This window comes from Dreissena polymorpha, chromosome 1, assembly GCF_020536995.1.
Source record: "Dreissena polymorpha isolate Duluth1 chromosome 1, UMN_Dpol_1.0, whole genome shotgun sequence".
NCBI lineage: Eukaryota > Metazoa > Mollusca > Bivalvia > Myida > Dreissenidae > Dreissena > Dreissena polymorpha.
The window spans coordinates 111,289,898-111,316,134 of record NC_068355.1 but is presented as its reverse complement, the minus strand read 5'-3'; the positions used below and the strand labels follow the sequence as shown (position 1 = coordinate 111,316,134).

At 40.3% G+C, this 26,237-nt stretch overlaps 4 protein-coding genes across 4 annotated transcripts in view; all 4 read right to left on the bottom strand.

Annotated features, from left to right (window-relative positions):
* LOC127844451 (MAM and LDL-receptor class A domain-containing protein 2-like) overlaps nucleotides 1–4,409 on the bottom strand; it is a 29,696-nt gene extending 25,287 nt beyond the window's left edge. Inside the window, exon 1 of the mRNA XM_052374666.1 lies at nucleotides 236–4,409. Within this exon, the coding sequence (XP_052230626.1) occupies nucleotides 236–4,409 (4,174 nt within the window). The remainder of the gene's footprint in view (nucleotides 1–235) is intronic.
* LOC127844455 (MAM and LDL-receptor class A domain-containing protein 1-like) lies at nucleotides 4,393–6,668 on the bottom strand. Its single transcript, XM_052374681.1, has one exon. It carries the CDS (start codon nucleotides 6,517–6,519, stop codon nucleotides 4,393–4,395), a length of 2,127 nt encoding a protein of 708 aa, XP_052230641.1. The 5' UTR covers nucleotides 6,520–6,668.
* Nucleotides 6,526–9,329, bottom strand: LOC127844529 (MAM and LDL-receptor class A domain-containing protein 1-like). The gene is made up of 3 exons (XM_052374863.1): nucleotides 9,296–9,329; nucleotides 6,723–9,138; nucleotides 6,526–6,589 (listed from the first exon to the last, which is right to left on the bottom strand). Exons 1-3 carry the CDS (start codon nucleotides 9,327–9,329, stop codon nucleotides 6,526–6,528), a joined length of 2,514 nt encoding a protein of 837 aa, XP_052230823.1.
* Nucleotides 9,330–9,848: 519 nt separating this feature from the next.
* Nucleotides 9,849–26,237, bottom strand: part of LOC127844445 (MAM and LDL-receptor class A domain-containing protein 1-like) — a 146,457-nt gene continuing 130,068 nt past the window's right edge. Inside the window, exons 130-146 of the mRNA XM_052374653.1 lie at nucleotides 26,086–26,220; nucleotides 25,583–25,739; nucleotides 24,705–24,898; nucleotides 23,002–23,142; nucleotides 21,797–22,059; nucleotides 21,147–21,375; nucleotides 20,221–20,343; nucleotides 19,410–19,537; nucleotides 19,011–19,152; nucleotides 18,143–18,301; nucleotides 16,441–16,599; nucleotides 15,455–15,579; nucleotides 14,189–14,279; nucleotides 13,605–13,745; nucleotides 11,766–12,022; nucleotides 11,241–11,472; nucleotides 9,849–10,757 (exon numbers count right to left, since the gene is read on the bottom strand). Coding sequence (XP_052230613.1) covers nucleotides 9,997–10,757; nucleotides 11,241–11,472; nucleotides 11,766–12,022; nucleotides 13,605–13,745; nucleotides 14,189–14,279; nucleotides 15,455–15,579; nucleotides 16,441–16,599; nucleotides 18,143–18,301; nucleotides 19,011–19,152; nucleotides 19,410–19,537; nucleotides 20,221–20,343; nucleotides 21,147–21,375; nucleotides 21,797–22,059; nucleotides 23,002–23,142; nucleotides 24,705–24,898; nucleotides 25,583–25,739; nucleotides 26,086–26,220 — 3,437 coding nt within the window. The 3' untranslated portion in view covers nucleotides 9,849–9,996. The remainder of the gene's footprint in view (nucleotides 10,758–11,240; nucleotides 11,473–11,765; nucleotides 12,023–13,604; nucleotides 13,746–14,188; nucleotides 14,280–15,454; nucleotides 15,580–16,440; nucleotides 16,600–18,142; nucleotides 18,302–19,010; nucleotides 19,153–19,409; nucleotides 19,538–20,220; nucleotides 20,344–21,146; nucleotides 21,376–21,796; nucleotides 22,060–23,001; nucleotides 23,143–24,704; nucleotides 24,899–25,582; nucleotides 25,740–26,085; nucleotides 26,221–26,237) is intronic.

Here is a 26,237-nt window from a genome sequence, read left to right as displayed (position 1 = left end):
ATACATCTATCTCTTAATTAGTTAATTAACCAAATGAGCCTTGATGCATGTGTTTTGTTCTAAAACAAAAAATGAACCAAATGAGCCTTGATGCATGTGCTTTGTACTGAAACAAAAATGGCCATTTTTCATGTGCATAAAGTGTCATCCAGATTTACCTGAGCAGTTCACCCAAGCCTTTGCAAACTTCACAGGCTAATCGAGGATGACATTTAACACAAAAAGCTAAACATACCGCAGTGCAGTTCATCGCTCTGATCTGGACAATCAGGTTTGAAGTCACACTGTCGACTAAGGTCAAGGCAGGTATTTCCACACGAGAACTGAGACGTAGTGCAGTTTCCAACACTCTGTTGTGCGGTTGTGGGTTGAGTTGAGATGGTGGTGGGTGGGGTAGGCAGTTGCGTGGGTGTGGGAGTCCCACATTCCTTTGTGAAGGACACATCGTCAATAGCAAACCCACCCAGACCCGCATTTCCTGCCAAGGCTTCAATGATGATCTGGAAAGGCTGAGAAATAATCAATGGAATGCTTATTCTTTGCCAATATGGCCCTTGTTCACCCTGCACAGAGTATACAGATTTTGTTGGCGGTCCAGAGTTGTAAAGTCTGTAGTAGATGCTGAATGTGTTAGCGTTTGCTCCGTACATGAACAGGTACAACCTTATCTGGCAATCGTTGGTCTGTGTTGCTGGGAAAGTTCCTGCTACTAGCCAGGCCCTGCTATTGTAAATATGCTGTGTCGAGTCAATGTACATGTATTTACCAAGATTTGTTTCATACGTGTGATCAAATGGTGGCCCAGGGAACATGGTGATATTTCTGGGGGCATTGACAGTGATCCAGTCAAAGTCATCATCTTGCCCATCTACGCCTTGGCTCAGATCCCCGAGTCCTGCCTCAAAGTTCATCTGCCTGTAGTTACCACAGTTGTCTTCGTCAGAGTTGTCACCACAGTCGTTGGTCATGTCACAGAGTGTGTCCATCCCTACACAGGCTTTGTTTGTGCACACCAACATGCCAGATGGACAGCTGGCCTGAGGAACTGCTGGTACGCAATCAAGGAATTGAATGTCGTCAATGGCAGTCTGGCCGTTGTAATTGCCAGCAAGCTTTGTGAACATGATGATGTACGAGCCAACATGCTTGCCGAGTTCCACGGTGACTGTCTTCCATCCAGCACCAACTGATCCAACTATTCTCCACAACACAGCGGGGGGTGAGCCTGACTCTTGGATTGATAGTCTCAGCTGACCAATATCTTGGCCATTGAGATAGTAAGAAAACTGCATCTTGCAGTACTGATTGGCTGAGTACAAAGTGGGTGAAACTAGCTGGGCCACCCTAGTCTGTGTATTACCATTGGTGCTGTCCATGACATACATGAAGTAGCCGTTCTGATTGACACGGGTATTGTCCACAGGTGGAGCCATTGCAGATTTTCCAGAGATCGCAGCTTGAGCAGCGCTGGATCTTATCCAATCAAACCCATCTGTCATTGATTCCATCCAACCACAAGAGTCAGTTTCAAAAGAGCATGGCTGGGCACAGCGAGTTTCATCAGACATGTCAGCGCAGTCGTTTCTGGCATTGCACGCTAGTGATGCGTTGATGCATTGGCCACTGGCACAAGTGTACTGACCAACTGGGCATGGCACAGGAGTCGAGTTTGGTAGTGGTGACAGTGTGGGGTAAGTTAACATTGGGGCAGGGGACGTTGGTGCCCCACAGCCTGGGGTAAGGGAGATGTCGTCGATAGCAATGTCACCATGGTAACCTTGACCTATGACCCCTTCTATAATGATGGTATACGGAACAGTTGAATCCAGACTGACTGAGAGCATGGTCCACTTTTGTCCTTGGGTACCATTGATATTAGATTTGAGCACTGTTCCAGTATCCAGTGAGTTCTGATAGACATTCAGTGAGCCTATGTCAGTACCGTACATGTAATACCAGAATCTGATAGCGCAATCCCCTGTTGGTACAGGAAGACTGAACGTAAGTCTCGCTGCATCACCAGGACTGTGTTGTATTGAGGATTCAATGTAGAGATAGTATCCAGAAGGTGAACCTGTGGTGTGATCAGCAGGTGGTCCTGTGTTAATAGTGCTTGTTGGTCCTTGATGTCTCGTCCAGTCTAGTGCGTCGCTATGAAGTTGTTGCCATCCACACAGACTGTATTCAAAGTCACACATATTATACCCTGTGCATGTATCTTTGTTCTCGTCTGAGCCGTCACAACAGTCCGTTTGGAAGTCACATTTCTGGATGAGATCAACGCAATGGCCACTGCTACAGGCAAACTGGCCCAGTAGGCAGCTGGAGGGCGGAGCAGAATACTCACAGCTCTGAAACTGCAGGTCATCAATGGCAACAAAACCCGGTGGTAACTGGTACGAACCTAATGAAGATGTCTCAACAATGATCTGGAATGATGAGCTGCAAACTGGGAGACTTGCTGTCCCTTGTTTCCAAGTGTCTGGATTGCTGAAGAAATTTCCGCCTCCAATCTGCGCCAAAAGGTCTTCTGACACTCCCCGTTTCAGGTAGATGTTGATGTTGACAAACTCTCTGCCATGAACATTATACCAGAACGTAAAATTGCATGTCTTCCCAGCCTGGTTATAAATGGGGCTAATTAACCGAGAGACCACTCTTGTCAAGCCAGTGATAATTCCTTTGGTGTATAAGAAAGTCCCATTGGTGCCGGTAGTGTGATCATTTGTTGGACCAGTCAATGCTGTTGGGTTTCCATTTGAACCTATCTGCCACTGGAAATTAGCTGATGGATCGTTAATCCAGTTTTGTCGATTGCCAACATCGAAATTCGTCAGCGCTGGACAACTGGCTTCATCACTGTTGTCACCACAATCGTCACGGAAATTACAAAAGTTCAATGATGAAATGCATTTACCATTTTGGCAAGGCGACTTTCCAGAACCACAGGCTGATGGAGTGGTGAAGATTGCTGGCAGGGTGGCAGTGGTGGACATTAATGTACAGCCAGGAGTGAATGAAATGTCATCAATAGCTATATCCCCACGGTAACCATTTCCTACAGTAGCTTCGACTATGACTCTGAAGGGATCGTTGCTGGTAAGTGAAATGTCTGCCTTAAGCCATGATGCCTGCTGCTGACCAGTAAGGTTCCATATTAAGACCATGGGTCCGAATTCGTAATTCTTAGTGTAGATGTTTAGTGCATTTATGTTTACTCCATACATGTTGAAGAAGAATCGCATTCTGCAGGTTCCAGTAGTGGTTCGCACAAAAACTGGGCTCACAATTCTTGCTTTATCATTAAATTGCTGTGGGGAGGATGATTCAATAAATATGTAATGTCCAGTGGTATTTCCAAAAGTGTGATCATAACTGGGACCAGTTCCCGTAGTTGCCGTACTTCCAGCGCCTAATGACCAGTTAAAATCATCGCTGTCGTCTTGTACCCAGTTACAGATGTCTCTCTCAAAACTGCACCTTTCCACATAGTTGGAACAGGAGGCTTCATCAGAGCCATCCCCACAGTCGTTAGAGAAGTCACAGAGCAGGTTGTTACCTACGCAGACAGAATTGCCGCAAGAAAACTGATCAGCGTTGCATGTTGTTGCATGAGTCACTTGGCAGTTGGAGAAGCTCACATCATCAATGGCCATTGCACCAGTTGTCAGGCGCTTTACAGCTTCAAACAACAACTGGTAACCAGGCGCTCGGGCACCAAGAACAACACTTGTCGTCTGCCAGGTGGAGTTTTGTACGTCTGCTGTCCAAAGGAGGACTTTGCCATAACCGCTTCTTGGCTGAGATCCAGGAGATATGAGGTAAAGTCGTAAAAAGCCTTGATTATCACCTGTGGTGTAATAGGCAAAATTTATCTGGCAGTTAGAGGCCAGGTTCCCGTATGTTGGTGACAACAGATCTGCATTTCCTGCAAAAGTTCCCTTTGAAGAGTCAACAAACATGTACTTTCCGGTCACGTTGTTATCAGTATGATCCATTGAAGGGCCTGGAGCGGTTCCATTTTTGAGTTGCCAAAGGTAAGCTCCGGAGCTTATGTCCTGCCAGCCACACAGTCCTTGCTCAAAGGTACACTGGCCGCAGTTTGCTTCATCTGAGCCGTCAGAACACCAGTTGACAAAGTTGCACACTTCTGCAAGTGGAACACACTGTTTGTTGTTGGCACACTGCACACTGCTGTTTCCACACGGGTTAGGGGTTGTTGAATGTGGTACCACATCTGTTGAAACTGCTCCTGTGTAGAAAATGCAATTTGGCGTAAAGCTCACATCGTCTATGGCTATATCGCCACGATAACCATTGCCAACAGTTGCTTCAAATACTATCTGAATTGGGTTCGCATTGAAAATGTTGATCTCATTTCTTCCAAAGTAATCACCCGACATTTCCATTTCTGCCCCAGAGTCGATTCAGTTGGCCGTTGACCTGTGTTCTGTAATAAACTGTCAATGTATTTATATCTGGTCCAAACATCTCGTAATAGAATCTCATTATGCAAAAGTTACTGGAGTCGTTGGCAAACAAGAATGGGCTGACGAGTCTTGCAGTTTGCCCAGGTCGCTGAGGAGAAGAAGTCTCAATGTACAAATAATGCCCATTTGCGCTGTTGAGCGTGTGGTCTCTGGAGGGCCCAGTGCCAACAGTGACAGTTGGCCCCGACCTACGTGACCAGTCAAAGTCGTCTGTCTGGTCTTGTTGGAAGAAACAGAAATCTTGCTCAAAGCTGCATTTTTGGTACGTACTGCAGGACACAATGTCACTGCTCTTGGCTTCGTCACTGTTGTCACCGCAGTCGTCAGTGAAGTCACAGAGTCGTGACTTGGAAATGCAAACATTTGTTTTGCATTTGAACTGATTAGCAGCACAGGAGCTTTGAGGTGCTGGGTAACCGCAATTTTGGAAAAAGATGTCATCAATTGCAATGTCACCATTGGTAGAGAATGTTCTTCTTGCATTGATAACCACATTGAAGGGATTTGACATTCTGCCTATGTAAACTACAGCTTTTTTCCAGACATTTTGCTGATCACCAAGAAGGAAGAATACTCTTGATTGCAGATAGTCCTGTTTTAGTGTGACTTCAAGCTGACCGATATATGTTCCTGTCATGTGATAATAGAAGACCATCTCGCATGAAGGGGATGCTTGCATTAGAAGAGGGCTGACATAGATAGCTGAAGAGTAGAGGGATCCCTTGTCTGCATCCAGGTACATGTAATGTCCATTGGGACTTAAAGTTGTGTGGTCAAAGAGTGGACCAAGGTTGGAATTTGGCACTGGGCTTGGTCCCTGTTTAAAAACAAAACTTGTGCCATTAGTATTGCTCCAATTGCAGGTCCCCGTCTCAAAGTTGCAGTTGTAACCACATGTGTTTTCATCACGTATGTCTGAACAGTCATTAATAAGATTGCAGATCTGATCACTTCTCACACAGTGTCCATCACACTGGTAGACACACGGGTTGAGTTGGGGGATAGCATGCCCCATACAATTACCAGGCAACAGAATAATGTCATCGATGGCTAAATCTGAATTGTAATTTGGACCTCGTATTGCTTCAAAGACAATTCTGTAAGCTGCTCCTGGATCAAGGATTTGAACTTGTCCTTGATTCCACATTGGACCTTGATCGCCAGATTTTAGCCAGATGGTGGTTTGGCTCATGCCCGTGTTATAAGGCCATACATTAACATTAAGTGTTCCCATACCTCCACCATTCATGTTGTACCACCAGGAAATACACTGGTCCGTACCATTGGGATAAGCGGAAGAAACAAGCCAGGCCTTGTCCCCCTGTTGACGTGGGTCTGAGGCTTCAATGTACAGGTACGTTCCATAGGCGGAGTTCAAAGTATGGTCTGTTTGAGGTCCAGTGTTGTTACTGGCAGTGGCACCTTGAATTCTTTCCCAGTCAAAATCATCGCCAGCATTTGCATTGGTCCAGTCGCAAAGATCTTTTTCAAAATTACAAGAGCCTGCAGTGGGACAAGCACCCAGACTTATGTCAATGTCATCAAGTGCAATGTCACTCTTGTACCCTGGGCCAATTATTCCTTCAAATGTGACCTGGAAACCCACAGAGCTGGATACAGAAACCTGGGCTTTCTGCCACTGCAATCCTTGGTTGCCACTCATGGTCCATAATGGTGAACCTCGGGTTGCCCCAGTCTTCTTGTAGATGTTCAGAGTTCCTATTGTGATGCCATTCATACTGTACCAGAATGTAACGCAGGATCCGGAAGATGGATTATACACGGGGCTGTCAATTCTGGCGATGTCCCCAGGATGTTGGGGAGAGGAAGATTCGATGTAAATGTAATGTCCCGCTGCGGTGCCTTCACTGTGATCAACTGCTGGGCCAGGTGCCTGTTGTTCCAGTAAACGACTGGTGCAGGGCCCAGTCAAACTGGTCAGTGGTGTCCTGCGAGTAACCACAGAGACCTTCTTCAAAGTCACACGTGTTCTGTGGTGGGCAGAGACCTGTGTTGGAGCTAAGGTCATCAATTGCTATGTCACCATCGCTAGCCGTACCGGCAAGACCTTCAATGATGATTTGAACTGAGGTCCCAGGCTGGGATATGTAAATCTGGGCATAGTTCCAGCCAATGCCTTTGTTTCCCAATTTTGTCCACAGCAATGTCTTTTGTGCGCCAGCCAGTATGTAAATATTCAGAGCATTTACGTGTGCTCCGTACATATTGTACCAAAATTTAAAACAAAGTCCAGAAATATCCACAGGTTGAATGGGACTCAAGAGTCTAGCTGATGAATTGACTGATTTTCCAGAATTTTCTATGTACATGTAATGGCCTGCATTAGTTTGGAGAGTGTGATCAGATGCAGGGCCAGTCTTGAGAGAAGCGGTTGAACCAGAATTAGGCGACCAATCAAATGTGTCCGTCTGGTCCTGACTCCAGCTACACAGGCCTATTTCAAATGTGCAGTCTATTGGTGATGGTGGGTATGTGGCTGGGGATGACCCGACACCAGGATACTGGGTTGTCATGGGTGTCACACTCGAGCATTGGGTGTAGGAGATGAGCACATCATCCATGGCAATGTCACCTAAGTAGCTGCCACCATACACACCTTCAAATATAATTGTGAACTGATTATTGCTAGAGATATCAACATTAGCCTGCTGCCAGACATTTCCTTGATTGCCACTTAATTGCCAAACTTTAACCATACTTCCTGAGGAGACCTGTTTAGTGTATACATTCAGGCTGCCAATACCTGCTCCATACATATGGTACCAGAAAGAAATACAAACTGCTGTCCTTGGGTCCTGGTAATCACTGACCAGCCATGCTTTTTCTCCAATTCTTCTGTTATTTCCTGATGTCTCAATGTACAGATAGTATCCCATTGAGCTGCCAAGGGTGTGATCTACTGTGGGCCCCGTTGTTAAGGTTTGAGTTCCACCTTTGTCCCTCTGCCAGTCAAAATCGTCACCTCCAGTGTTAGTCCACTGACAATTATCACGCTCAAAGTCACAGAAACCAGTGGGTGGGCATGCCCCTGACAGGGTCACAAGGTCGTCAATTGCAATGTCCCCAGTGTAGCCGTTGCCCTTGAAGCCAACAATTTCGATAGTGTAAGGTACGTTGTCCCTGGGATAAACAGTTACTTGTGCTTTTCTCCATTGGTTGCCTTGGTCACCAGATTTTATCCAGATTTCAGTGGGAGATGAAGAGCCCAAGCTTCTTTGGTGGATTACAAGCCTGCCTATTGTTGTTCCGTACATGTGATACCAGAAATTAAAGCATTGCGGAGAAGTACTCACAAATGTTGGGCTTACAAGAACGGCTTGGTCCCCTGGTTGTTTTGGTGCTGAGGTTTCAATGTATGCGTAATAACCAGAGTCTGATCCAAATGTGTGGTCATACGGTGGACCAGTATTTAAGGTGGAAGTTCCATTTTTATTTCTTGTCCAATCAAAGTTGTCAGTAGTAGATTGTTGCCAGCTGCAAAAGTCATTTTGGAAGTCGCATGCAAGATTTGGCGGGCACTGGCCAGCAGTCGTTGTGACGTCATCAAGTGCAATGTCACCCTGGTAACCACTACCCACAATTCCTTCAAATATCAACTGGTAATCAATGTTAGAAACAATGGTCCTCTGGGCTTGGTTCCATGCATCTCCTTGAGTTCCAGACTTGGACCAAAACAGAGTCTTATTGCTGCTTGTTTGGAGGTAGAGGTTTAGCGTTCCTATGGATGGACCAAACATGTTGTACCAGAATGACAGACATGTGCCTTGGCTGGAAGTTGGCGGGAAATTAGCAGACGTAAGCCGGGCAATATCACCTTTTACTCGAGGGGATGATGTTTCAATATAAATGTAACTGCCAGAGCCAGAAGTATGATCACCACTTGGACCTGTGCCAACGGATTGTGTTGACCCATTTATCCTTGTCCAATCAAATTGATCGTTTTGGTCTTGACCCCACAAGCAGAAATCAGTCTCAAAGTTACACGTTGCAGTCGGTAGAGCGGCACCAACTTTACAGTTTGAGAAGGTAACATCATCTACTGCAATGATTGCATTATTGTTGAGTGCATTACCTCTTGGCAAAGATTCAAACCTCAGACGGAAGCCAGCCTGTTGAGGGCCAAATCTTTGACCAAGATAAACTGTACCTTGCTTCCACTGGTTGGTAGTATCCAAACTATTCACCCAAAGTGTCAGTTTTCTTCCATTGGCAAAGTAAGTAACTTGGAACTGAGTTCCAGAATTATAATAAAAGAAATTCATTTCACAATTGGCAGAGGCTGCTGGCAGGGCTGGACTTGACAGAATGGCATAATCAGGGAAAACACCCACTGCCCCTTGAACAAATGCATAGTGGCCGATGCGAGAATTGGACGTGTGGTCTGTGGCTGGGCCATAGGACGTGTTAGCAGCCCCTCGGTTCCACTGGAATATTCCAGAACTTATGTCCTGCCAGCTGCAAAGGTCATTCTCAAAGGTGCAAGGTCCACAGTTGGTTTCGTCAGAGCCATCAAAGCAGTCGTTTTGGAAGTCACACACTTGGCTCATTGGTATGCAGTTGCTTTGAGGGCACTGGTACTGACCTGCGCCGCATGTTGGACTAGCGGTGGTACCAACTGAAGGAGGGACTGTGAAATTTGGCGGGAAAAGTGCATTAGATCTCAGGCATCCTTTGGTAAAGATCGTATCATCCAGACCGATGTCTCCATAGAAAGACGATCCTATTATACCTTCTACTATGATTTGGAATGACTGAGAGTAGAAGAGACTGATTTGAGCCCGTACCCAGACGTTTGGCTGGGGCACTGTCCTGCTCCATATCTGGGTCACAGCCTGATCTTGTGTTCTCACATAAACATTCAGAGCACCTATGGATGAGCCATAAAGGTCGTAATAGAATATGAAGCTGCAAGAACTGGGGTCTGTGGTTGGCTGGAAGACAGGACTGATCAGTCTAGCGGCATCTCCTGGTCTCCTTGGAGCCGAGGCCTCTGTATAGATGTAGAACCCTGTGCTGGTACCAGTGGTGTGGTCACGAGTTGGTCCGGTATTCAATGTGACTGTCGGCCCTGATCGCCGAGTCCAATCAAACTTGTCTCCTTGGTCTTGTGTCCAGAAACAGAGTGAGGAGGAGAACTCGCAGCGGGTCAGCCCAGAACAGAGGGCACTAGTTTCATCTTCACCATTTCCACAGTCATCAGTGTAATCGCACGTGCGGCTTTTGTCAATGCAGACACCATTGGAAGGGCACGTAAATTGGGTTGAGGAACAAGACCCTGTTCCGGCTGGCAGGGCACAGTTTGTGAAGTTAAAATCATCGACTGCAATATCACCAGTGACAGAAAAACTTCTGGAGGCTTGAACAAGCAGACTGAAGGGTCCTGAAATGCGGCCAATATCCACAAGGCCACGATTCCAGGCATTGCTCTGGTTGCCGTTTAAACTCCAAATGGGTGTGATGATGTTTCCGATCTGGGTAGAAACTGTCAAAGTTCCAATGCCTGTGCCATACATGTGGTACCAGAAAGAGAACTGGCATGTTGATGAGGCATACTGCAGAATTGGAGTCTGAAGTATGGCTTTGGCGTTGAACTGTCCATTGTTGGCATCAACATACATATAGTAGCCACTACTTGTTCCAGTTGTGTGGTCAACAGTCGGTCCCGTGTTGTTTGTCGGAGTGCCATAGTTGTCCCTCTGCCAACGGAAGGAGCCAACACTAATATCAGTATTCCCGCAAATGACGTCATCGTCGGTGGAATCAAAGTTACATGAACCACAGTTGGCTTCGTCAGCACCATTGGAACAGTCTTGAATGAAGTCACACACCTTGGTTGCCGCAATCGGAACACTTCCTGATACTCCACAGTCAAACAATGGCGGTGATGACGTGTCTGTGAACAAGCACCAGCATTAACAGAAATGTCATCAAGTGCCAGATCTCCTGAATAACCATTCCCAACAGTGCCTTCAATAATTATGAAAAACTGCCTTGTTGACTGCAGAGCAATATTGGCTTGTTGCCAGGCCTGGTTTTGGTTGCCGGAGAGACTGAACACTTTGTTCAGAGTGGTGGCCGGGGTTCCTACTGGCTGGGTGTACACGTTCAGGCTGCCAATGTTGGCCCCATACATGTTGTACCAGAGGGTCAGACAGCTCCCAGCTGTGGGGTCAAACACTTGCGACCTCAGTCTTGCCTTGTCAGCTGGCTTTCTTGGAGACGATGCCTCTACGTAGATATAGTAGCCTGCAGAAATACAAGCAAAGTTTTTTATTTTGTATTAATTGCTTAACATTTCTATCATGTACAATTTGATACAAGAATTACGACAATTACTTTGCAGTCAATGTTAATCGCCCTAAATCACCAAGGTTCTGCACATTTAAAGTATTATTGATCATTAAAGATTATTCAATTGTGTTATAAGTTACCATAAAATTGCATATATTTCATAGGTTGATTTGTTTATCAGAACTAAAGAGTGTCAAAAATTGAAACATTACATATTTTCCTAATGTTACCAATTTGTGTATAATTTTAAAACTTTTCACAAGGCACCATATTTTTTGTGCTATATAATACAACAATCAGTAAAATAATCTTTTAACACAAATAATATTCATGAAAATACACAATTTTTAACAGTTAAGATATGCTGGCTTTGGGAAACTGGGGCTTAATTCATTTGCGTTAATAAGCCCCGCAGCTCATATAATCCCCATATCATACCCAGAGCTGTCCCCAAAGTGTGATCATTGGTAGGCCCAGTGGCTGTACTGGCAGTGGAGCCTTTAAATCGCACAAAGTCAAAATCATCTGTTGACTGGTCGTTTACCCAGGTGCAGTAACCAGTCTCAAAGTCACATGATCCAGCCAATGGGCATGGTCCGTTCGTGAGGAGGATGTCATCAATGGCAATGTCTCCAAGAGTTGTACTACCCTTGATGCCTTCAAAAACAATCTGCAAGAAAAGCGGCCAATATCAGGTTTTTAACTTTATAAATAAACTTGCAGTAAGCAGAAACAATAAAATGATATCTGTAATTGCATATTTTTAAGTAATTTTACTTGTAATATTATTACACAAAGCTCTGAAGACCTTTTTGACTGTCCTTTTAATTTTGTTGCATCATTGTCACTACCTGCACACCACTCCTTTTTTGACATGTGTTAAAAAAAGTCTTTGAAAGTTGAGTTTATATTAAATAAAAAAAACTACATAAGCTGCTAACAGAATGAGAAGCATGAGCTCACCTGGAAAGGGAGGTTACTGTTCAAAGTGACTTGTGCAATATTCCACTGATCTCCCTTGTTGCCCGTGCTGGACCAAATAGTGGGTCCGTTCTGGCCCTGCTGGCTCTTGTAGACATTAAGGGTGCCAATGCCAGGACCCAGCATGTGGTAGTAGAAATTGAGGCACCGGCCCGCAGTCGGTGGGTAGGTGGGACTTATCAGCTGAGCTTTGTCACCCGTCCTTGTGGGTGGCGATGTCTCAATGTACATGTAGTATCCTACAGATGAAAGAAACAACCATTGGATAAATATGTTTTTTTAAAACTAAAATACTTAGCAGTACTAGCAAATACATTTGAAAAGAAGTCACAAAATAACAACAGCCAACAATGTATCTCTGAACATAATGAGACCCGAGATGAATAATGTTAACAAAACAGTTAGAGGAAAAACTTATAAAATATTTTAAATTAAGCAATCAGATAATTTGTTTTTAAATAATAATAGATTGAAATGTTATACAATAGTTGGGATGTTAAACTAGTATGGTAAATTGTTTGTAAGTTGTTTTGTTCGAGTCCAGTTTAATTTCACTTGAGAGGCTGCGTCCCTCATCCAATATAACTTTAGAAAACCAACATTAGTACCATACTGGCTTCATATTCTATATTTACCTTACTCGTATTTTTTAATACTTGAGATCTGTTCTGGGAAAACTGGGCTTTATGCATGTGTGTAAAAGTTCGTCCCAGATTAGCCCATGCAGTCTGGATTAGGTAAAGATTGACAAAACTTTTTGCTTTTATGGAATTTTTTTGTACAAAGGAAGTATCTTCTTTAAAAATAAATAACAAGTATTGATTATGTTCAGGAATTGTTTTCCAGATAAATATTATTTGCCAGTTGATAAAAGTGAGTAAATAAGCAATTTACTTGCATTCAAAACGAGACCTGCATCTACATCGTATGTTTAATTACAGGCGGAACCTTTGACAAGACGTCAGCCAACTTATCAGAGAAAACAAGATGTGTTTGTGAAACACAATGTCCCCCTATATGATGTTTGACCTTGTAGGATGACCTTGACATTGTGAAGGATGACCTTGACCTTGACCTTTCACCACTCAAAATGTGCAGCTCCATGAGATACACATGCATGCCAAATATCAAGTTGCTATCTTCAATATTGCAAAATTATTCATAAAATAAGCGATTTGGGCCACATATATTTGATCTCTGACCTTGAAGGATGACCTTGACCTTGAACTTTCACCACTCAAAAAGTGCAGCTCCATGACATGCACATGCATGCCAAATATCAAGTTGCTATCTTCAATATTGCAAAAGTATTTATAAAATAAGCGATTAGGGCCACATTTATTTGACCTCTGACCTTGAAGGATGACCTTGACCTTTCACCGCTCAAAATGTGCAGCTCCACGAGATACACATGCATGCCAAATATCAAGTTGCTATCATCAATATTCCAAAGTATTCATAAAATGAGCGACTTTGGCCACATATATTTGACCTCTGACCTTGAAGGATGACCTTGACCTTGACCTTTCACCACTCAAAATGTGGAGCTTCATGAGATACACATGCATGCCAAATATGAAGTTGCTATCTTCAATATAGCAAAAGTTATTGCAAAATGTTAAAGTTGGCGCAAACAGACAGACAGACCAACAGACAGACAGGGCAAAAACAATATGTCCCCCACTACTATAGTGGGGGACATAAAAACTCTCATTTAAGCAAAAAGTGTCGTCCCTGATAAGCCTGACACTCTATGCACATGTATTAAGCCCAGTTTTTCCACAAAAATCCTCATATCACAACTTAGGATAAACCACACACCGGTATTTGTGCCATAGGTGTGGTCTGTAGATGGTCCTGTACCCGATGTACTTGTTGACCCAAACGCTCTCGTCCAATCAAAATTGTCGCTCTGGGACTGAGTGTAGCCACATATGGTTGGGGATTCAAAGTCACAATCATCTGTTAAGTACACAAATAAGTAACATACACATTTCGTTATTGGCTTGTTTGCATAAAATGTGTCATGATTCTTTAGTATTCTAGTCCATGTGAACACACAACTATGTTAATTTATCATTAATTATCGACTTATTATTACAATTTTACTAAAATATATCACATAGTTATAGAATACATGGAATCATATATTTATTATTTTTATATAAAATATGCACATTCAAAATAACATGTTCCTATAATATGACTTTCATAACAAATATTTGAAACCATTATAACAAGGAACAAGTTCAACATAAATGTTACAACCAATACCTTAACAACTTTATAAGTTTATTGATAAGTCTCTGTACCACTGTTTTAACATACCTGATTTTCCAAGTTTTAAATAAGTTAAATACAATACTAAATTATACCACATAAGAAACAATTTAGTGACCACACACCTGTTGGTGGGCAGGGACCATCATTGACAGTGACATCATCAATTGCGATATCCCCACGGTAACTCTTGCCGACTATGCCTTCTATAACAAACTGAAACAAACACTCTGCATTTCCACATTTCTCTTCTGAAATACATACATTGAAATAATTTAACATATATTAAAGACATTGAAATAAAACAATATATTTAGTTTTGTTTTTGTTTTGTTTTTTCGTTTTTTAGTTGCTCATCCAAACAAACAAGGGCTGTTTGTAAAACATGCATGGCCCCCGTATTGGCTGAGAGTTGTAGTGGCAGCCATTGTGTGAATACGTTTTTTGTCACTGTGACCTTGACCTTTGACCTAGTGACCTGAAAATCAATAGGGGTCATCTACCAGTCATGATCAAGGAAGTTTCATGATCCTAGGTGTAAGCATTCTTTAGTTATCATCCTGAAACCAATTTACAGTTTGGAGTCACTGTGACCTTGACCTCTGACCTAGTGACCTGAAAATCAATAGGGGTCATCTGCCAGTCATGATGAATGTACCTATGAAGTTTCATGATCCTAGACGTAAGCATTCTTGAGTTATCCTCCGGAAAGCATTTTACTGTTTCGAGTCACTGTGACCTTGACCTTTGACCTAGTGACCTGCAAATCAATAGGGGTCATCTGCCAGTCATGATCAATGTACCTATGAAGTTTCATGATCCTAGGTGTAAGCATTCTTGAGTTGTCATCCGGAAACCATTTTACTATTTCGAGTCACTGTGACCTTGGCCTTCGACCTAGTGACCTGAAAATCAATAGGGGTCATCTGCCAGTCATGATCAATATACCTATGAAGTTTCATGATCCTAGGCCTAAGCGTTCTTGAGTTATCATCCGGACACCATCTGGTGGACGGACCAACCGACCGACATGTGCAAAACAATATACCCCCTCTTCTTAGAAGGGGGGCATAAAAATTCCTTTATTGGAAATCCCAAGTGGGAAATGTGTGGTTTCCTCAGAGTTGTCAATTTTGTTACTATTTTTAGCATCTTGCAACCCAATTGGTAAAAAAAAATCATGTTTTCAAGGGGTGCACCAAACTCATTCTGAGCAAAAACGGTTTTTATGTGACATCTACATAACTGTCTGCGTGCATGTTTAGTCTATGGCAAAGGTAATGGGCAAAAATGACAGCATGTCATAACATTATTTCTTGGCACAAATGTCATAGATGGCTATTGTATTTACGACACAATTCTCGTATAAAAGCCATCTTTTGTTTACTTACATTAACATTGACGATGTCCTGCTGGGGTGGGGTCAAGGTCTGCGGTGTTATGTAGACACTGGTGAATCGCCATTGGTTGCCTTGTGTCCCCATCTTGCTCCACAGAACACTGCCAAGGTTCGACGCTTGAAAATGAAAACAATGAGCTGTCTACCCAAGCTTGATGCTTTTGTCATGCAGCTGGATTAAACCAATCATGAAAATCTCTTGACATTTGAAATAACTGGCATTTCCAATGCCTGAAATATCTTAATATTGACGAACATGACATTAAGACAAATACGTAACATAGAATATCTATATTGTTCTAATTTTCTGATAAAAAAAATCAAACACAAAGGCACTTTCTTGAACAAATTATTATCTTATTACTGTTCTATTAAAGTATAAAGACTTTAACTAGAAACAAAACGGGTTTAATAACATATTAACATGTTTTACTCTTTTTTTTGCGTAGAGAACACATGATATTTATACAAGATGTTTTGAACTAAAGAATACTTTTTATGCCTTAATATTTTGAGTATCATGAAACATATTTTGGTCTGATTTTACATATCAAATAATGCTCCTACATTTATCTTTTAATACGCGCACCATCTACAATTGTGGGGATTAAGACAAAACTGCCTGTAGGATGGAAAATAACTCAAATTCCCCGTTATCAGACTGCAACCCCAAACTCATCCTCGGTAGAGGATGGGGATGGAGGCAAATATGTGCTGCACTCTGTGATAACAGGGCTCAATGCATGTGCATAGTGTCCCAGATTGGCCTGTGCAGTCCACACAGGCTCACCAGAGATGACACCTTCTGCATAAACTGGATTTTTGCAAAAAATATAATTAAAGCAGAAAGTGTTGTTCCTGATAAGCCTGTGCTGTTTGCAAAGACTAATCAGGGACGACACTATATACGCATGCATTAAGCCCTGTTTTTCCAGACTGAGGCTCATATAGAAGAATTAGACCCACATGACCACATACCAAGTTTAGCGTAGACATTTAGCTTGTAGATGTCAGAGCCATACATGTGGTACCAGAACTTGAGGCACTTTCCACCGGTAGCAAGTGGCACAGACTGGCTGAGGAGACGGGCAGTGTCATTGGGTTGCCGTCCGGACGCCTCTATGTAGACGTAGTGGCCTAGCCAAGAACAGATTTACATACACATGAATATGTAGTGGCCTAGCTGAGAACAGATTAACATACAAATGTAGACGTATTGGCCTAGCCAAGAACAGATTTACATGCACATGAATATGTAGCGGCCTAGCTGAGAACAGATTTACATACATATGTAGACATAGTGGCATAGCCGAGAACAGATCTACATACAAATGTAGACATAGTGACCTAGCTCAGTACATATTTACATACAAATGAAGATGTAGTGGCCTAGCTGAGAACAGATTTACATACAAATGTAGACTTAGCAGCCTAGCCAAGAACAGATCTACATACAAATGTAGATGTAGTGACCTAGCTCAGAACACATTTACATACAAATGTTGATGTAGCGGCCTAGCCGAGAACAGATTTACATACAAATGTAGATGTAGTGGCCTAGCTGAGAACAGATTTACATACAAATGTAGATGTAGTGACCTAGCTCAGAACACATTTACATACAAATGTAGATGTAGCGGCCTAGCCGAGAACAGATTTACATACAAATGTAGATGTAGTGGCCTAGCCGAGAACACATTTACATACAAATGTAGATGTAGTGGCCTAGCTGAGAACATATTTACATACAAATGTAGATGTAGCGACCTAGCTGAGAACACATTTACATACAAATGTAGATGTAGCGGCCTAGCTGAGAACACATTTACATACAAATGTAGATGTAGTGGCCTAGCCGAGAACAGATTTACATACAAATGTAGATGTAGTGACCTAGCTCAGAATACATTTACATACAAATGTAGATGTAGGGGCCTAGCTGAGAACAGATTTACATACACATGAATATGTAGCGGCCTAGCTGAGAACATATTTACATACAAATGTAGATGTAGCGACCTAGCTGAGAACATATTTACATACAAATGTAGACTTAGTGGCCTTGCCGAGAACAGATTTACATACAAATGTAAATGTGGCGGCCTAGCTGAGAACAGATTTACATACAAATGTAGATGTAGCGGCCTTGCAGAGATCATATGGTCATAAAAATGTAGACAAATGTTGTTGTTTTTTCTTGAAAAGCTTATGGATGATGCCCAGACCTCATCAAAACTTTTTTTCATATTTTACCAACTGGAATACATCCACAGGGTACTAACACAGTGAAAATAAGTGTGTACCTTGCCTGTATTTACCAACCAGTTCTGAGATTTAATTTTATAGAACAGACTAAGAACCAGGAAAGTTTAATTCTGAGTTTGAAAAGAGGAAAGCTATCAATGGTGCTTATGTGATGGGTACACTTTTTTATATGAAGAATGGTGAAATTTAGAATGTCTAATGTCACGTTTATTCAAACAAAACGGAAAATTTAAAACATTTCAAATATAGGAATATTCTTCAATTTAAGACTTTAACTGGAACTGGTTGATGATTACTGGACCTAGAACCATTCTATAATGCCAACTGCCTTAGTGTTCATGTTACCACCTTCACAATAAATCATAACTTGCATGCCACAAAAAAGAGCAGCCACAGAACAACAGATACAACTTACCGTTCTGGTTTTGCAGCGAGTGGTCAAATGTTGGACCAGTATCAAGAGAGCCGGTTATGCCCTGTTTGGGTGACCAGTCAAACCGGTCTGTGGTGTCCTGGGTCCAGCTACACGTGGGCGTGGCACCTGTCTCGAAGTCACAGTCGTAGGGTGAGGGTGCTGAAATGGCAGAAACATTCAAATAATTATACCTCAATAAATGAACTACTTATGTTAGGCTAAATAAAAAAACATACAATTTTATAATTATAGTAATTCATTGTTGTTGTTTTTATCCAGTAAAGCTAGGCTATTTACCAAAAGATAAAGTTAGCAGTCAAACAATAAAATTATTTCATTAGGACCAACATATATTGTTTGAAGTGGACACTAAAATAATAAAGGAACTATTTGAGCCTTGCTCAAGAAAAGCCTGCTTTATTGCATTTGTGAAAAGGGTGGTCCAGCAGTCAGTGTTTTTTTCACCATTTTGGGAATGGGGTAGGGTCTCTTTGAATTTGGAAAATTCGCAGAGATTTGACTAAAATTAAAAATTAGGTATTGCTATTTCTGTTTTTCTATAAAAAATGCTTCAAATTGAGAAAAGAAAGTTGAACCTATATGGTTGGATAGGAGATGAACAAAACGTTGAAATCTAACAAAAAAAGTGTTCTTCTGGAAACCTTCAATTGGGAATTTTTAGGTGCCATTTGGGAAAAATATATACTTTTTTCCGTTGGGAATGGGACCAAATACCAGACCTAATTTTAAACGAAAAACAATCAGTGGCAGTGGAGCCTGTGGAGAGAGGCTAATCTGGGACGACACTTTGAAAACATGCATTTAGTCCCATTTTCCCAGAGCAAAGCTAATTTGCCTGTGTACTCACGGTAGGTTGGGGCTGGTTGAGTACTGTATTGTACGGGGGCGAATGTTGGTATTACACCAGTACACTTTCCAGGAGTGAAGATTATGTCATCAATAGCCATGTCTCCTTGAATACCTGTTCCAATCTGGCCATCAAATGTCACCTAAAAATAACCAGCATGATATAATTTAAGAATAAGTGAAATAGAATTTACCAATGTCACATTATTTAGATTGATGTTGTAGTTTCAACCAAGAGTTAGGCTGTGCCATAGGTCAGTCAAACAATATGTATTCATTGATAATATTTAAATAGTTATTTAACACATTTTAAGATTAATAAATCAATAAATTTAGCATCAAAATAAAACAAAGTTAAGCATTTGATCAAAAACACCTTCAATTATAGTATTCAACCTACCTGCCAGTTGGTGGTGCTGTTGATGGTGATTTGAGCATTGGCCCAGCTGTTGCCTTGGTCACTGGTCATCTGCCACAGCAGGGAGGAGTTCACTGATGTTGGTTGGTACAGGCGCATTGTCCCTACTCCTTGAACAGTGTTTTTTAATTGTTTTTAATTTAACTTACACTTTTTCTGTTAATTTCAGCTAATCCTATACATCCAGCCGACCTTTAAATTATTGAATTTAAGTAATATTTTGTAAAGAACTTGTTAGTCATCTATCTGAATTGAACAATTCTATCAAATAAATATTTAATTGTGTGTTTGCAAAATTGTGAATGTTAGAAACAAAGATACACATCAACCAAACTACATCATCAAAAACAACACAAATTCAAAGAGTGATATCTCTGTATAGAGAAAAGTTATAATTCTTGTATTGTTTGCCTCACAAAATTTTACATAACCATTTCCTCATGCAAATTCCTCTTGTCCATATATGTCAACAACAGACCCATTAAGAACGTTTAACATGTATTTATTGCATGAACTCAGCTGCGTTCTGTGAGAACTGAGTCTATTGCATGTGCTTCAAATGTCATTCCAGATAAGCCTGTGCAGTATGCACAGGCTAATGAGGGACAACATTTTCAGCTTTTATGGAATGTTTTGTTTAAAGGAAGTCTCTTCTCAATTAAAATCCAGTTTAGGTGGAAAGTGTCATCCGTGATAAGCCTGTGTGACTGCATAGGCTAATCCAGGATGACACTATACGCACATTCATTTAGCTCAGTTTTCCTAGATCGAGGTTCAATTTCCACCCACTGACCTTGACCATACATGAAGTACCAGAAGGACATGCAGGTAGCGCTGGTCGGCGGGAAGTATTGACTGTAGAACCAGGCGCGCTGGCCTGCATTACGTCCCAGGGCGGACACAAACATGTAGAAACCTGCATGTACACAAGTGAGCAACAAACATGTAAAACTAGCGTTAAGACAAGTGAGGAAAAACAAACATGTAGAAACCTGTATGTAGATCATAGGGAGCACTAGTTTTGCCGTGTGTTATCTTTTAAACAGTCCCATTTTATTTTGTTTTAAATTTTAATATGATTTGCAGTGTGTTTATCAGCAAATAGGTTTTAGTAATATGGAAATGATCTTATGTAATTTAGTTTTATATTTTAATATGATTTGATTTTTTTTAAAGATAGAAATAACAAAATTTGAGACAATAAAATTAGAAAAACTTACAGATGCTCCCATATGACTGGATTTGTGGATAAATGGGTTTATTGTGGAGAAGCCATTATTTTTTTAAGAGTTTTAAGGGTTTATAACTACCTGAAGACTCACTTGAGTGGAATGACATTACAACTCATTTCCATAAAAACTACAAATCCTACAAAAGGGGCAACTTTATACTCTCAGCTTTTAGGCCAACAATTGCTGTGCCTTTCTTAGACTTGGAATGACTTGTTTATTTGGTAGAAAGATATATCATTTATTCTTTGTCTATCAACAAATGGGTATCTGCTGTGAATTTTTCATATTTGGCTTTTCAGAGACATTTTCTGCTGTTTTTTTTCTGTTTGGCATATAAAGCATTACATGTCTTTTTTATACCAATGCAATTGTAATATTTATCTGTCTAACAACATTATTAAAGAGTTAAATTATTAAAATTATTGTTTAATTCTTCCGACATACAATCAGAATCTTTGTGATTAATCAACTCATGTAAAGACACTACCTGCATCGGAGTTTGTTGTGTGGTCAACAGAGGGCCCTGTACCCGCCGTCAAAGTGCTGCCGGCACTTCTCAGCCAATCAAAATCATCCGCATTGGTGTTTGTCCAACCGCAGGTGTCCATCTCAAAGTTGCAGTTGCCAGGATATAGGCAGGTGCCTGGCACGACCATGACATCATCAATTGCAATGTCCCCTTGGTAACCATTTCCTACAGTTCCTTCCCAAACAATCTGTAATACCAGGTGTACAATATTTACTTTGAACATTTACATACATGATGAATAAGTAACAATTATAAAAGAAATAAAATCACAATTTACATTTATAAACAAAACTATACATAAAAGTTCTTTGCTGTTCATATAATTTGTACTGCAAATTCATAAATATACAAGAAAGGAATAACTATGGGTATATATATATATATATCTTTACATATATTGTTATGATATATTTTCCTCTATGTTGTTGATTGTATTTAAGTAAGAAAAAATTTACTCAAGAACACTTAATTCTAACTTGTTATATTTCAGCTCGTTATACAAACTTAATTGCTAATCAGTACTTAATGTCAAGTGGTTTAACTATAATAATGGAAGTTTATTTCTAGCATAGATCAAAATGTGCACACAAATAAAATTGAAAGCTTACAGAAAATTGTGGCGATGATGGATTAACAGTCACTGATCGATACAGCCAGAAGTTCACTTGATTTCCTGTGCGAGTGAAAACGTTGGTCTTGCTTCCGCCATCTTGGAGGTAGACGTTAAGGGAACCGATATTGTTACCATACATGTGGTACCAGAACGAGAGACAGAATGATCCAGTAGCAGTGTTCTGGAAGCTCGGGGTCGTGATACGAGCCAGGTCACCTGGTTGTCTCGGGGCAGAGGCCTCAATGTACAGGTAGTAACCTGGCAACAGAACAGGACAATTAACCCTTTGCATGCTTGGAAATTTGTTGTCTGCTAAAATGTTGTCTGCTGAATTTCTAAAATCATTTTTTTCTTTGATTTTTTTCAAAGAATACTATCAGAATAGCAAACAGTTTGGATCCTGATGAGACACCACGTTCTGTGGCGTCTCATCTGGATCCAAACTGTTTGCAAAGGCTTTCAAAATTCGGTTCCAGCACTGAAAGAGTTAATGGTTAGAGCAACATGAGAGTACAACTGTTGCCTAGTATTACAATATTATATATGACAGTTTCAAAGTTTATCCTCACAGTTAACAATTACTAAGGCAAAATAAGAAGAATTAAAGGGATATGTTCAAAGATTTTTGGATTATGTTTTTTTGCTATATTTCTTTTTGGAAAATAATGCAAAAATATAATACCATTTTATTTAAAATTGTATATTTTCCAAACAGTTAATAAGTCCCTTTAAATCCACTAATGCTTTTGTTTTCAAAATTAGGAAAAGCACTTGTTTTGTAAATTTGGAAGAAATACATTATATTATTATAGTAATAAGAACTTATTTTAACAAAAATAAGTTGCACTTCATGAAACTTTATTCATACATATTCAACAAGATATATTCAGCAATATGTGATGTGTGTGAAGGATTTGGTAAACAAAGAGACAGTTTGTTCAATTAACACTCCAAAATGTTGATTTTTTAAACACTGAATACATAAACGACCTCTACAAATGGGTTGAGTTTGTACATAAAAGTTATATAGTCAATCGTTAAACAGGCACAAACAATTGATCAGAGAGATTTTTCACCATATTGCATCAAAATAGCAAACAGTAATGTAATCTTTTAACAAAGTGTACAAAAAAAGATAAATCAAAGCAAAAGGAGGAATAAATAACATCTATTGAAACACAAATTACACAGGCCCCATACCAAGAGGGCTAGCCGTGGTGTGGTCAACCAAGGGGCCGGTGTTAAGGCTCTGGGTGCCGTTTCGATCCCGTGTCCAGTCAAACTGGTCAGTAACCGTGTCTTGTATCCAGCTACAGAGGTCTGCCTCAAAGTCACAAGTGTCTGTAATAACAATATAAGAGCAACTTTGTCTATTGTGTACCCGCAATGGTTTTCCACAAATATATAGGGACTAAAGCGTTGCTTTAAAAAGCTAAGTCTAGAGAACAATGCATAAAATGCTGCTAGCAAGAAAACTTTAAACAAGAGTAAGTTAAAGTAGAAAGAGGCCAAAGGTCTATATTTCATAAATGCGGTAAGTAAGTGCAAATTGTTCTCATGTTATAGTTAGAAATCTCATATAAATGAATGATTCCAATAACTTTGTAATAAAAAGATGAAGTTTACTCTCAGAATGGTTCATTTTAATCAAATAAAAACCTTAAGCATTATTAATATTTATCTCAAAATGGTTTCTTTTTCTACTTAATATCACACATAAAGACAAATCAAAGGCACATAACTCCGCAACATATAGTGTGACATACAAAAAAATAACGTCTTGCACTTCAACTAAGTGTAAGTAGCACTCTTAATGAGTTTATAACACCAGGTACTCATGTACAATGATGTATCCATCCAAAATTTGCCTTAGAAATAGGGCTTATAGTTATGCAATAAATATTGCAACATAAATATATCAATGATTCGAACTTCAACATAGTTCAAACAGTTTCATGTTGATATGCAGAAAAAATAAACAGAATACACTGAAACTCCAATATAAAGAGGATCATGGGGTCCAAGCAACAAGGACGCATTATAAATGAAACTGAGTTATAAGTTCATAGTCATATATTGCCATTTTACGTTGTCATTCCCCTATACAGGCATCCTTACCCTATCATATCAATATTTGTTTTTCTAGTGTGTAAATATATCCCAAAATCTCATGTAATTACAAACTCAAATTACAAAATCAACCCTGGCCATTCTTGACAATTAATATGTTTAAAAATTTCAAAAACACAAACATGCGCCATTGTTCAGAAGTGTGAAGTGTACAGTGCACGAGGTTTTCTATTGAATTTGCGCAAATCAGATTACGCAATGTGCACACATCGGCCATTGTTCAAATTTTATTATAAAAGCCAACCAACAAGTGAGTTAAATTAAGATTGAATGCAGCGTGTACACATAATTATCTGAAAAACAGGCAAAAGTGAAAGCAAGTTACTGTAAACAACTAACCTGTGTTTGCATGTATCTAAATCGTCCGGATTACTGATTTAATTTCTCTTTACCTGTTGAGTTTTTTATTGCATTTAAGCAGACAATATTTACATATATATTTTCTATGTATAATAATAAAATGAAATATGCCTCAATAAACTTTTCAAAGCTGTCAATAATTCAAAAGATCAATAGCACTTTAATACTTACAACATTAGAATGTGAAACACGACTATTTTGTACACCTTTATCGGCTTCAAACAATAGATTATCACACTTAAACTGTCAACTGCCTCATATATGGTTAGTCTCTAATCAATCATAATTGAGTAATTATGCAATCAGCTCAACTGGAGCTAAAACTACCTGGCTTATATTGGAATGCACGAAATTACGGAGCGTATCATATACAGGCTTATCTTTTCCCAGAACCAGGCTTAAATCAATCTTACTTGGTGGTGGGCACGCCTGATTAAGGAGTGAGATGTCGTCCAGGGCAATGTCTCCTTGCCAACTGTATCCAACCACAGCCTCAAATAGCAGTTCATACTGGGTGGTTGGGTTGATTGTGCGCTGACCCTGTCGCCAAACGTTGCCCTGGGTACGAGAGCGAGACCAGATCATTGTTTGGTTGCCGTTTGTTTGTCTGAAACATATTATGTGAAAATGTTTTCCTATGTATGCCATCAGTCTATTTGAACTAATTGAATACAATTTATTATTTCACTACTGGAGGTGTCATTCAGGTAGCTTGCATGAGTAAATAAACAAGACTATTGCCAAGCAATATATGTCCCCTACTGGCTCCACCATTGTCAGAATTATTTTTTTTATTTGTTGCCATAGCAACCCAAATTTTTGACGTAGGAACAAAATGCAATGACGTGCATAATGTCCATATTGCCATCCATCCATGTTTTAAGTTTCATGAAAAAGTATTAAGAACTTAAAAAGTTATCGCAGGATCCAGAAAAGTGTGACAGACTCACGGACTGACAGACTCACGGACACACAGAGCGCAAACCATTCACCGGAAGGGGACAATAAAAAAATCAATATAAAATAAAACAAATATTTGAAAATAAGTGGATACAATTCCTTGTGTGCATATACTCAACTTTGATTTTGCAAAATGTAAGCACCTCAATATAGACTTTTAAAAAAAACACAGCCAAAAACATGGAATATCACACCTTGTTTGAACGTGTGTTGGAGAAGAAAAAATAACTTAAAATTGGCTGTTGGAGATTAGATAACCAACTAAATCAAATCACTCTCTGGTCTATTTGTAAAATGGGCTAGAAATAAATGCCTTCCACATGCTGCATACCTTATATAGACATTGAGCGTGTTGACATGTGCCCCAAACATGTGATACCAGAAGGTCAGGCACTGTGGGGAGCCCGATGGGTTCTGTATGCCTGAGGAAAGTACAGCCCTCTCACCCTGATGGCGGGGCGAAGACGTCTCAATGTAAATATAAAAACCTGCAGAGAAAATGAAACCAAACTGATTGCAATTTATGGTAAATTACATAGAGGAAGACGTCTCAATATAGACATGTAAACCTGTAATTGGAGAAAATGTCTCAATGTAAATATAGAAGTCTGCAAATGGAAAAAAGAATATCAACTGATTGCAATTCATAGATAATAAACTTATTTCAATTTTGGTAAAGTTATTATGCCACATTAGCAAGCTGGAATAGTGTTGTATGTATTATGTTTAATTATACATACTGGTAAACTATTACTCTTTTACTTACAGCTAAACAATTTCTCTGCATACTTGCAATCAACACGAATAAAATCAAAAGGTCATGTTTCCACTCACCTGTTCCTGTTGTGTGGTCTCTATCGGGTCCTGTGCCAGCAGTTGGTGTTGTTTGGTTGGTGAGCGTCCAATCAAAATCATCTGTCAAGATCTGGCGGAAGTTGCAGAAACCCGTCTCGAAGGTGCAGTTGACAGCTGAAACATTAAATCCA

Bases quoted from the DNA above. Each gene is read 5' to 3' on its own strand.
- LOC127844529 (XM_052374863.1), bottom strand. From the start codon at position 9,329: ATGGAGCAGGACAGTGCCCCAGCCAAACGTCTGG. The intron at 9,139-9,295 runs GTACGGGCTCAA...CAAATTTCACAG, and splicing joins TGCCCCAGCCAAACGTCTGG to TCCCTCCTTCAGTTGGTACC. The intron at 6,590-6,722 runs GTACAATATGTA...TACATATCCCAG, and splicing joins GGACTTTGTTTTAAATTTTG to CCTGGGACCTCAGTTCAAAT.
- LOC127844455 (XM_052374681.1), bottom strand. From the start codon at position 6,519: ATGACCTTAGCTCCAACACAGGTCTCTGCCCACCACAGAACACGTGTG.